Here is a 12,517-nt window from a genome sequence, read left to right as displayed (position 1 = left end):
CTAATTTTATGAAACCAGCACTACCCTGATAGCAAAGTCAGACAAGGATACTACACACCAAAAAAAAAAAAAAAAAAAAAAAAAGGGACAATTGCAGGCCAATATCTCTGATAAATCATAGATGCAAAAATCCTCATCAAAATGCTAGCAAACTGAATTCAGCAGCACATGAAAAAGCTCATTCAACCTGACTAAGTGGGATTTATCCTTGGAATGCAATGATGGTTTAACATAAACAAATCAATAGTTGTGATAAATTGCATTAACAGAATGAAGGATAAAACCCATATGATCATCTCAATAGATGCAGAAAAGGCACTTGACAAAATCAACATCTCTTTGTACTAAAAACTCAACAAATTAGATAAAGAAAAAATTTACCTCAACATAAAATCATACAGGGCAAGCTCTTAGCTAGCATTATACCCAACATGGAAAAGCTAAAAACATTTCCTCTAAGATCAGAAAAAATACAGTATGCCCACTCTTACCAACTCTACTCCATATAGTGCTGGATGTCCTAGCCAGAGCAATCAAACAGGGAAAAGAAATAAAAGGCATCTAAATTGGAAAGGAAGAAATAAAATTGTCTGTTTGCAGATGACATGATTTTATATATAGAACACCCTAAAAACTTCAGCAAAAAGCTGCCAAAACTAATAAGCTCTCTAATTCTGAAAACATGTATCCCTATTATTTTTTCAAATTGTCCCTTTTCTATATTTTTATGTTTTGCTCTTTCTCGGTGTACAATTACCCAGTGATCATCACATAAAGTACCAGTCTTCGTATTTCTTTACTTTCTTTTTAAAAGTGGATATTAAAAAATTCAAACATTCACAAAATAGAAAGAATAGCATAATGAACCCTTATAACTGATTACCCAGTTTTAACAATGATCACTTTTCCAGCTATTTTCCTTGCTGCTTATTTTTTCTCCCACAACTTTATTGAGGTATGACTTGCATACCATAAAATTTACCTATTGTATGTATGCAATTCAGTGATTTTTAGCAAATTTAGAGTTGAGCAAACATCAACATAATCCAGTTTTAGTATATCATCAATCCAATAAGTTACCCCATGCCTGTTTGCAGTCAGTCCCTACTTCTTCAGTCCCTGGCAACCATTACACTGCTTTAATCTCCCCATCAATTTTCCTTTCATTGACATTTCATATAAATATAATTATATGATATATAGTTTCACCTGGTTTCTTTCACTTAGCGTAATATTTTCAAGGTTCATCCATGTTGTAGTATGTGTCAGTACTTCATTTCTTTTTACTTCTGAATAATATATCATTGTATTCCATCTATTCACCAGAGAGTATTATTTTCACTTTTTGTTTATTACGAATAATGCTGCTATAACCACTCGTGTGTAAGTCTTTATGTGGACATACGTTTTCATTTCTCTTGGGTAGATACCTAGGATCAGAATTGCTATGTCATGTAGTAAATTTATGTTTAATTTTTAAAGAAATTGTGAAACTCTTTTACGGAATGGCTGTAGGTAGCATTTTGCATTACCACTAGCAATGTAGGGGGGTTCCAATTTCTCTGCATCCTCATTGACACTTATTATTATGTCTTTTTAATCACATTCATTCAAGGGGATGTGAAGTGGTGTCTCATTGTGATTTTAATTTTTGTTTCTCTGATAACTAATGATGCTGAACATATTTTAAGGTGGCTATTAGGCATTTGAAAATCTTCTTTGATTAAATGTCTATCCAAATCTTTTCCCCATTATCTAATATGATTATTTGTCTTTTTGATATTGAATGTAAGGGTTTTAAGAAATATATTCTAGATTCAAGTCCTTTAACAAATATATAATTTGAAACTATTTTTCCAGTCTGTGGCTTGACTTTTCATGTCTGTAATGTTGTCTTTTGAAGTGTAAACATTTTTCATTTTGATGAAATTCAATTTATCGGTGTTTTTTTTCTTGAACACATGCGTCATGCTTTTGGTGCCATATCTAAGAATTATTTGCCTAACTCAAAGTCATGGAGATTTTCTCCTAGGTTTTCTTTTAGAATTTTATGGTTTCACTTCTTACATTTAGGTTTATAATCCATTTTGTGTTACTTGGTTTCTGTATGGTATATGTTAAGAGTCAAAGTTCTTTTATGTTTTGTGGTATTTGGATATCCAGTTGTCCCAGTATGATTTGTTGAAAAGGTTATTCTTTCCCCCACTGAAGTACCAAAAATCAATTGGCCATAAAGTTTTTTTATTTTCCTGAAATCTCAATTCTATTGCATTGATTGCCAATGCTTATGTCAATACTGTGTTGTACTGATAACTATAACTGTAGGGTAAGTTTTTAAATCTAGTAGTATAAATCTTCCAACTTTGCTCTTTAAAATTGATTTTGTTATTCTGGGTCCCATATATTTTCATATAAATGGTAGAATCATATTTTCTATTTCTACGAAATTATCCTGCTTGTATTTTGATGGGTTTGCATTGTCTATACATTTATTTGGAGAGAATTTCCATCTTAAAAATATTGAATCTTCTAATCCATTAACACAGAATATATTTCTACTAATTTAGGTCTCCTTTAATTCAGAAACATTTTTGTTAATTTCAATGCACGTCTTAACTTTTAAAAATGAATTTATTCCTTACTTTTGAAAATTATTTTTCATGCTATTATGAATGGACTTATATTCTTAATTTCATTTTCCAATTGATTATTGCTAGTATATATAAATACAGTTGATTTTTGTGTATTGATCTTATCTCCTGCAACCTTGCTGAACTTATCAGTTCTAGTCATATTTTTGTAGATCCTTTAATATCTTCTACATACAGAATCATGTCATTTTCTTCTTTAGTATATTGATATAAATTATGCTGACAAATATTCTTATATAGGGTCATTCTTCCACCCATACTTAGCATAAAACTTACTTATTGCTATTTTTATTCACTGCTAGATTTTAACTGATATTATATTTAAAGTTTTGCATATATATTCATAAACTAGTTTGACTTGTAGTTTTATTTTTTAAACTATTTTAAAAATCAAGTCTCAGTTTCAAGATTATACTGGCTGCATACAATGAATGTAAAGATTTTAATGGTTTTCTAAGATCAGGAATAGTTTAATAGTTTAATAATGTTGGAATTAGTAATTCTTTAAAGGTTGAACATGAGTAAGCTTTGAAATAATTTGATCTCACTGCCTACCTCTCTTTTGGAGGTAGATTTTAAAGTATTTTCCCAGTTTTTTGTACTATAGAAAATGTTATTTCATTTTATAACTCTAAGTTTCCTAGTTTGCTTTGGAAAAACTATCAATACATTTGTGTTCTATTTCTTCCAAGGAGTCCAAATTTTATTATAGCAATTACAGAAATCTGAATATCAGAATATTAGACTGGGAAATAACCTTTACAATAATCTAATTTAACCTTCTCATTCTAGAAATGAGTTCACTGAAACATTAATTTTCACATAATTTTGTCTCAGTTTAGAAGTGAATTTATTAGTGGTAACTTGAGATATAGCAATGTTCATATAAATATGTAATCAGATATGCCTAATAATATTTGGCTTAGGAAAATACTAGGATCCCTTATTTCCCAGGTTTAGATTAAGTGATAAGCCTTTAGCTGGAAACCGAAATCCCCAACATGTGTTTTCTTAGACATAACCTTCACTCATTAACATGATTAACCATTATGTTTTCTAAGTTATTCTTTCTGTGTTTATGCGTTGACTGTGAAGACTAACAGGAAGAGATGATTGTATATCCTCTCTTTACTCTCAACTCATCATCACCTAAAAGTGTAACCACTTGCAACAAGATTATGCCCTTATTTCCTCCTCATCATTATAGTTTCATCCAACTTACCTTGTCTAAAGTCCCAGGGACAGATTTGCTTCTTATGCTTACTGTATCCTCTAAGTCTTCTGTAAATGACTCACTCAAATCTAACTCAGATCGACTCCGATCTGGAAGGTGGAAAGGAAAAAGAAAGACGTGAGTCATCATATTTTGTGAGAAGATTTCATTTTTTATTGTGAGTGTTTCACCTTTATTTCAGTTCTTTTTAGGCACAGATCATAAATAGTGCCATGAAAGCAACAGTCAGAGTCAGTAACTTCATGCTGTTTATGACAACATACTTCCATTTTTAATAATATTTTGGTAATTGCCTTGGACCAAATTACACTTATGTGTTCATGTTTCCTTCTATCACAGGAGGTTAAATGTTTTACTGTAAAATGCTATGTTTTAAGCTGTTTAAAGCAACTGCTTTGCTCCTAGACTTTAAAAAACTCTCTTAGACTGGGCCCTTAAATTTAGAAAAAAATAAAACCTTAACAATTCTTGCTTGCAATATTTAGAGAATTCACTGTGTTTTCAGATTTGACATAAAATTCAATGCAACTGATTCTAAACTGCCACTTTGAAGTGATATAGCAAGTTCCTTTCACACAAAAAGGAGACGCTATAGATGCAACGAGAGGAAGTTCTATTTCTTAAGGGACCTAAACATTCTTTCATCAGAAGAACATCTTGTTTTCAGTTTTGAAAATATAAGTTACAGAGCAATACACCTCTTAGTAATGCTGTAGACAGCTTACCAAGTCAGCACAGCTTATCGCCACAAAATAGTTCTATACCAAAGCACTACTGAGATTGATATAGTTACTTTTAAATGAGAAAGATTGGAGAGAGTAATCAAGTACTTAAGTTTGAATTGATGAAAAAAATAATGCAGAAGTGCTTAGCATAGGCCTGACACAGAGTATGTACTCAATTAACAGGAGTTGTTGAGTCGAAGTAGTAATAAAAGTAGACCCTATGATGTTGGTTTCTAAACTAGTTTAAAAATTTAATTAACAGGTGAACAGCTTTTTTACTCCTGAGCAAAATGTAGCAATAACCACACACATTTAGAAAACCCTTTGGGAGCTGGCTGGCTAGAACAGACTCCGCAATTCAGCATACAGAATCCTGCCTTAGGCTTTATGCATATGTCATCATTAGGAACACGTAACTTTTTAATGTTGAAGATTTCATCATGATTTTTATTCCATGCATGGGACATAAGCTTCATAATTATGACAAATTTCTCTGAAGAATTTTCTTAGCCATAGGTATTAACATTTCAAAATGAATAATAGCTGCTTCAGAGGACAGTTGTGATAATGAAGTAAAATGACATATTTGAGTGTACTATGCAAATGAAAGGGGTAATTATTAATATCTTAGTGCTGCTTGCAAATAACTTCTTATTTAAACCACAGAATGATTTTCTTTTGTCTTTATGTAGGAAACTTCTGACCACTATGTCAATTGAACTACCATTTCCTTGAACTCTGAGCTAGCGTTCTTATCTGTCATATCAAATGTATCTTGGAACCGTTTATATTCCCTACATTCAAATATTGATATTCTGATGTAGCACTGAAACTCGGTGATGATGCCTGGCAAGAGTATATACTAAATAAGTGGAATTTTCACAAACGTAAGGTGCCCAAAGCATTACCTGGGTCTATCTTCAAGCAGTTCTTATGGAGTGGCCTACCACCATAGGTCAAAGAAGGGATGCTTACTTTTTAAAGTATGAGACATCCATTTAATACCATACATATCAGTCAATTCCATTAGTTTTAGTCATTTTAAACAACAGAGTAGGCACGTTGTAAATACCCACCTGAGGAGAGAGAGGTTCCAGACACTGCTATGGAAGGTGTGCCAGAAGTGTTTCTGCGGTGACTCTTTGTGAACTCCTGAGAGGTACCTTCAAGAGCAGCCAAATCTGTGGAATTTTCAAAACCATACTCCTTCCCACAAAGTAAAAATGAGAAAAACAAATTATACTGACTGTAATTTACTACAAAATTCATCTATATAAAATATACTCCAGTATAAACACCTTTATAGGTATTACTATTTAGGAGGACCTAATTGACATTTGAAGGACCCTCACCAGGAGTCCATGTAACTCCAAAATTTACCATCAATAATTGCTATCCAAAATCTATTCCAAGAGGTTTGTTAATTAGTGCAAAAAGTATCTGGACAATTTCTCATTCCCCAAATTAATGAGTGCTCTAATATATGATTAATAAGAAAGATTATACAGGTACCCTCAATCTTATATGAACTATGTATAATAATCTGGCAAGATTCAGGCTTAAAACTCTGTTTGGTCCTATTTTGTTCCCTCTTTCAACATACCCTCTCTTCAACCATCCCTTACCTCTTCCACTCCCATTTAACAGAACACCATGTACCTTTTCCATCTAGAAGGCTGGCTGGTCAGAATATGGATGGTTACATCTATTTTGGAATGACTTTCATGCATGGTACTTATCAATGTTCATAAAAAGATAAAGAGAGAAAACTTCCCAAGTTCACAGGAATAGTATTCTTTTGTGTGGTGTCTGCTTGTTAACAAATGCTTGTACATGTGGCAGAATTCAGTCTGGGACTTGCTTTTATTGTAACACATGTTAAAGAAAATTCTGTCCCAACTTTGCCCACGACCATAGACCCAACTTTGTCTGTGACCTTTGCCCTGCCATAGACCAAGGCAGGGCTTGATTGCTGCCTCATCTGAAGCTTGCTTGAGTGTTAAAACAACAACTACAACAAATTTTGGACCTTTCCAGAACTAGGCTGAGGTTAAGTGTCCATTCAAATTACATCATGGTATGATAATGATCAAATCTAAAACAGATTTTTCACTTCTCCCTTCTATAAACAATCAAAAAGTGCCTTTTGAAACCCTAGAGGAAGAATTTCCTCCCTGTTTCCCATATCTTAGACATTCAGGAACACTTTGATGAACTCACTACAGTGAAATGTGGCTTTCACTTGCTTAACATGCTAATTGATTCAGTTTCAATTTAGACTGTTTTTAGTATCTTATTATTCTCCAACATATAATACCTGTAGCAGGAGGTATATAGCTTCTAACTTCCTCTAATTGCCATAGACAAGCAAAGTTTATCAAGAGTGTGACAGAGGTCAATTTGATAAATTAGTTTAGGTCAATTTTCAACCTCTTCAAAAAGTTGTTCACACATGGAGTCCTCTAATGAAGCAAGACCAAGTTCCTTGGAGGCAATTATGTTAATGGCAAGTTTTCCCACAGGTGATCTGTGAGTATCATTAGTATTGTGCAATAATAGGCCAATTAATATTACAGTGTCATTAACAAGCAATACATACCCCAGAGGTTCAGGATGTCAAGTCTAAAATTAATAGGTTACATCATAGTAGAGGACAGGTTAGAGACTTTCATGCTCTAAAAGTTTTCTGTGATGGTTAATATTAGGTATCTACTTGATTGGATTGAGGGATGCCTAGATGGCTGATAAAGTATTATTCTGGGTGCGTCTGTGAGGGTGTTGCCAGAGGAGACTGACATTGGAGTCAGTGGACTGAGAGAGGAAGGCCTATTCCCAGTGTGGAGTGGGCACCACCCAATCAGCTGCCAGTGTGGCTAGAACAAAGCACATGAAATAACAGGGATAAGCAGCTTGTTTGCTAAGTCTGCTCACTCTTTCTCTTCCCAAGCTGCACCAGACACTTGGCTTCTTCTCCTCCTGTCCTTGGACATCAGACTCCAGTTTCTTCAGCCTTTAGACTCTGGGACTTACGCCAGCAGCCTCCCAGGGGCTCTTGGGCTTTCAGCTTCAGACTAGGGTTACATTGTCAGCCTCCCTGGTTTTGAGGCATTTGGACTTGGATTGAGCCATCCTACTGTCTTCTCTCTTTCCAAAACTTGCAGACAGCCTATCGTGGGACGTTGTCTTGTAATTGTGTGAACAAATTCTCCCTAATAAACTCCCTTTTATATATCTGCATATATCTTATCGGTTCTATCCCTGTGGAGATCCCTGACTAATATATTTTCTTTCATGCTAAAGCAGAAAAGAACATTGAAACAAACAGATGCTAAGAAATGGGAGAAATTGAGAAGTTGTTACCTTGTTCATCATCTAATGCTATATACTTCCCATCTAAGGCTATATACTTCCCTGTATAATGAAAGAGCAAATGTACTTCATAAACTACTGTGCTGTCTTATTTTTATTCAATAGAAAGTTCTTCTCTTTGTTTCTCTTTTTTTCTCTTAGAAAAGACCAACTTAGACCACGTAGATTGCAAGAATGAGCTCAACATAGGCACTGCCTACATATATGTACATATAGTCTACTAAATTGCAGGGAATTTCTGTTGGGGAAATCTGGGCACTGTTAAACAAAGAAATACACAAGTAGGGGCTGTTAGTTTTGAGGGTATTAGCACATGAAAAGGGTGATTTCCCCCCTAATAATCTCAAATTGTACGTAGGAAGATAAACTTTGTTGTGAGAATAAACTTGATTAACTTATTGGTCATTGGACTGATTGTCAGCTGCTACCCACTGGGACAACTGTACTAGATGTAAAATTTTTAAAAATATTTCTGTGTCAGTTGATAAACAGCACTACTCCCAGTCCACCCCCCACTTCCCTGTGCTCACCCTCATCCATAAGCCTAGGTCTCCCCATAATTCAGATCTAGTGCATGACATGGAAGGGTCCCCAGGATACTGCCCCAGCCTTGTGCCAGTGTCTGTTGTGATTTCTCAACGTCCCTGCCAGACTGGTCACTAAGTAGTTTGAATATCATTCCTCTTTAGATTCCAAGAGTTGAGTGTATTTGTCAACTATCCATGCACCTTTCTAGCTATTGAACAGAAATGGCTTGCTGACCTTAGCATAAATATTTATGAAATTTTAAATATGCCTTTTATCTTAGCAACTACGAGTTAGACTATAAATGTTTAAATAAATCTATTATTGTTGTTCAGTCTGTCTGAATGCCTTAACAGAATTTGACTACTCGCCACCTCCACTATCTCTTTGTTTCAAAACCCAGTCTCTCACATGGGGTATGACGATGGCTTACTGATTGCTTTTCTGGCTTTCACTCTTGTTCTCTACAGCTGGTTCTCAGCACAACCCCCAAATCCTGCTTAAAGAGAAGGCAGATTATGTTACTCTTCTGCTGTAAAACCTCCAGTTCCCCCCATCTTAATCAGTGTGAATGCTGACTGCACACATCACTCTTCAAGGCTCTCTCCAGCCCTATGACCTCTTTGGATTCATTTCCTAGTTCACTTTGCCTCATTCACTCACCACAGCTGCATTGGCCTCCTTCCTCTTCCTTGAACATACCAGGTGTGCTCCCACCTCAGGGGCTCCACACTGGCTGTTCTTCTAGAGGCATTAAAAATATTTTAGAAACTGGCTGAGCAAGGGCACTGACCAATCAAGATGGAGGCCAGCTACAAGGAAGTGGAGCAGTCTTCCCTGCATGTACCTGCTAAATATCAGTGCTGTCTCTGCCTGGTGGAACACCGTGCCCCAGAAAACTACATTGCTAATTCTTTCACTTCCTTCAAGTCTTTGCCTGACTAGAGTCTGTTATATAGTAGGTTCTCATTAAATGTTGGTTGAGTCAAAAATTGTTTGTATTGTATGAACTCACTGCTCATATAAAGATTTATCAAATATAGATGCCAGCAATGGATGGAGCTTCCTGCTAAATAAAAAAATCTAGTATATGCTAATTCATTCCAAATACAACTTCCAATGGAATATTTAATAAAAGAGAACATTTTTCCCAAAATACTTTTTTCATATTCTTTTAAAAGAGAAAACCAATAGAAAATATAATTGATCACACACATATATATATAAAAAATACAATTTAAACCTTCATTATATGTTGACTCCCTATTTTAACAGATGTATAGAAAAGAAAACTATAAAAATTTCTACTTTAAAAACTAGATAACAGTTCTACTTTTCCAGATTTAAAACAGTTTGGAAAAATTTGTGCACTCAACCTATGAATATTTTCTCTAAAAAGTAACAGAGAGGATCAAAATCGGAGCCTTCTAAAATGTTCTATATTTATTTAAACCATATAGCAATTTAAACCTCCATCATACAAGTACTACCTTTGAATCTGGTCTTTCCCTTCCCTTTTTCACTTTGGGTTTCCTTCCAGGAGCTAAGATGCAGGAGGTTCAGTCCCGATGAAGCTTCTACCTTTAAAGAGCATAAAGAACATGCTCTGATATATAGAGAGTTGAAACCTAGCCACGATGCAGTGGTGAGGTTGAATTTCAGAGACTCCGTGTCTGATATGGTTTGGCTCTGTGTCCCTACCCAAATGTCATCTCGAACTGTAATCCCCACAATCTCCATGTATTGAGGGAGGGACCTGGTGGTGGATGATTGAGTCATCAGGGAGCCTTCCCCTGTGCTATTCTGGTGATAGTGAGTTCTCACGAGATTTGATAGTTTTACAAGTGTTTGACAGACTCCTTCTGCCATGATTGTAAGTTTCCTGAGGCCTCTGCAGCCATGCGGAACTGTGAGTCCATTAAACCTCTTTTGTTTATAAATTACCCAATCTCTGGCAGTTCTTTATAGCAGTACGAGAACGAACTAATACAGTGTTCATCAGGTTTGTATACTTACTCTACTGATGACTGAGGTCACACTTCGTGTGCTTGGGGCTGGAGACCTCTGAGTGACTGGGGTCACACCACTGCTCCTACTGCTCTTTGGGGTCCTAGAACCAGCTTCCTGGTCATTGAGATCTGATGAGCCAGTGCTTCCCCTAAATGAGAAAGCATATTCTGACTTTAACATGGAAGCAGAGCAGCAACCAAATACACAGGCAGAGTAAAGCTGACGAAACTGATAAGAACATGTGAACCACACTGAGTTCACAAGAGTCACACTGGAACTGCTCAGAAACTATCATGTCACCTTCCTCCTCAAAGACCCTGAGGGTATCACTAGATTTGTCTCCATTTGCCTGACTCTAGGGTCACTGTAATTAAACTTCACCCCATCTTTCTCATTTTGTTTCCTTCTGCTTACCAGCATTCTCTCAGCCAGTTTGGTTCCTTACCATTTTCTCAACTCGCCATCTTGAATTCCACCTCCTGAGGCCTTTTCTTACCTTCTCTCCACCTGTTATGCCCTCTTAACCACTCTTCGTCTATGCAAATCTTTCTCAGTCTTCAAAGGCAAATGAAGTCCAGCCTTCCCCATTAGGCCTTTCCTGTCAAGCAGAAGCCTTGTCAACCTCTGTTCCACTCAGTTCCTATTGACTTATGGTCTTTGCCTGACTACTGTATTTAGTACTTGACTGCACAATGTCTTGTTTGGCTCCCTAGTGGATCCACATATGAGGGCTTGGGTGTTTCATACTCCTTGGGAACAGAGTCTATGCCATAATTATCATGTATCTCCAGCAGCTTTGTAGTGCCTTAGTACAAAGAAGCCACTCAATACATATTTAATCAAAGATTAGAAGTCATATTTCATTTCTCTGTGTTGTTTTAGTGTCTAATTCATGGTGGACATTTAATAAATATGGTACAAAAATAATGACATTTGGTAAATGAGCTTGAATCACTTTCATGTGTGCTAAAACGATTCAATTCAATCCAATAACAATAAATGAAAAAGCAGTTCCTGCCCTTGAGGTGTTCACAATTTTCTTATTAAATGAGCTTCATAAGTCAACATAAATTTTGACAAATTGGAGTTTAAGAGAAGTGTTTGTTCCCATTTTATTCTTTTTCCTCAGTAGGCACAAAATACGCTAAGTGGTAAAACAGAAGTCCTTATGAGTTTTACTCTCTCAGTTACTGTCTTAATAAGTTACAAATGCACATATAATAGCACACATCTGGCCGGGCGCGGTGGCTCAAGCCTGTAGTCCCAGCACTTTGGGAGGCCGAGATGGGCGGATCACGAGGTCAGGAGATCCAGACCGTCCTGGCGAACACGGTGAAATCCCGTATCTACTAAAAAATACAAAAAACTAGCCGGGCAAGGTGGCGGGCGCCTGTAGTCCCAGCTGCTCGGGAGGCTGAGGCAGGAGAATGGTGTAAACCCGGGAAGCGGAGCTTGCAGTGAGCCAAGATCATGCCACTGCACTCTAGCCTGGGCGACAGAGCGAGACTCCGTCTAAAAAAAAAAAAAAAAAAAATAGTACACATCTTATTGGTAAAGCATACCAGCAGTGGTTAATAGTGATGAGGACTTACATAAGCCAATAAGAGGAAAGACTAAATAGAATAAAGGAATATTTTTTAAAAGAATGTTTAAATGTTTAAATGTGCACATATCATTACTAGAAGACAAATCAGGCAGACGAATAGGCAATGACCATTGGATAGAACTGTCAACCACAACTCCTAAGTGTTTTCAAAGCTGTGCACCAGAGAAGTCACCAAAACCAAATTTGTCCTGGACCATATTACCAGCTACCACTACCTTCAATAATCATGAATAGCAGTGGCATTTACTTAGTATCTTCTAGGCGTTAGCCATTTTCCATCCCCCAATATCCCTGTAAAATATGTTTTAGAATATTATTTAATATTTTTTAAATGAAGAAATTGAGTCTTGGAGAGGTTAAATAATTATTCCATACATGTATGTGTGCACACACACAC

General features: G+C 36.0%; 1 protein-coding gene across 1 annotated transcript in view; it reads right to left on the bottom strand.

Annotated features, from left to right (window-relative positions):
* The window catches only part of LOC103247461 (synaptotagmin-like protein 5), a 74,013-nt gene that overhangs the window by 27,366 nt on the left and 34,130 nt on the right, over positions 1–12,517 (bottom strand). Inside the window, exons 5-7 of the mRNA XM_073019516.1 lie at positions 10,521–10,662; positions 5,687–5,816; positions 3,874–3,974 (exon numbers count right to left, since the gene is read on the bottom strand). Coding sequence (XP_072875617.1) covers positions 3,874–3,974; positions 5,687–5,816; positions 10,521–10,662 — 373 coding nt within the window. The remainder of the gene's footprint in view (positions 1–3,873; positions 3,975–5,686; positions 5,817–10,520; positions 10,663–12,517) is intronic.

The sequence above is a fragment of the Chlorocebus sabaeus genome, chromosome 9 (genome assembly GCF_047675955.1).
Source record: "Chlorocebus sabaeus isolate Y175 chromosome 9, mChlSab1.0.hap1, whole genome shotgun sequence".
Taxonomy (NCBI): domain Eukaryota; kingdom Metazoa; phylum Chordata; class Mammalia; order Primates; family Cercopithecidae; genus Chlorocebus; species Chlorocebus sabaeus.
Note: the sequence above shows the minus strand (reverse complement) of the source record. Positions and strands in the feature narration are given on the sequence as shown.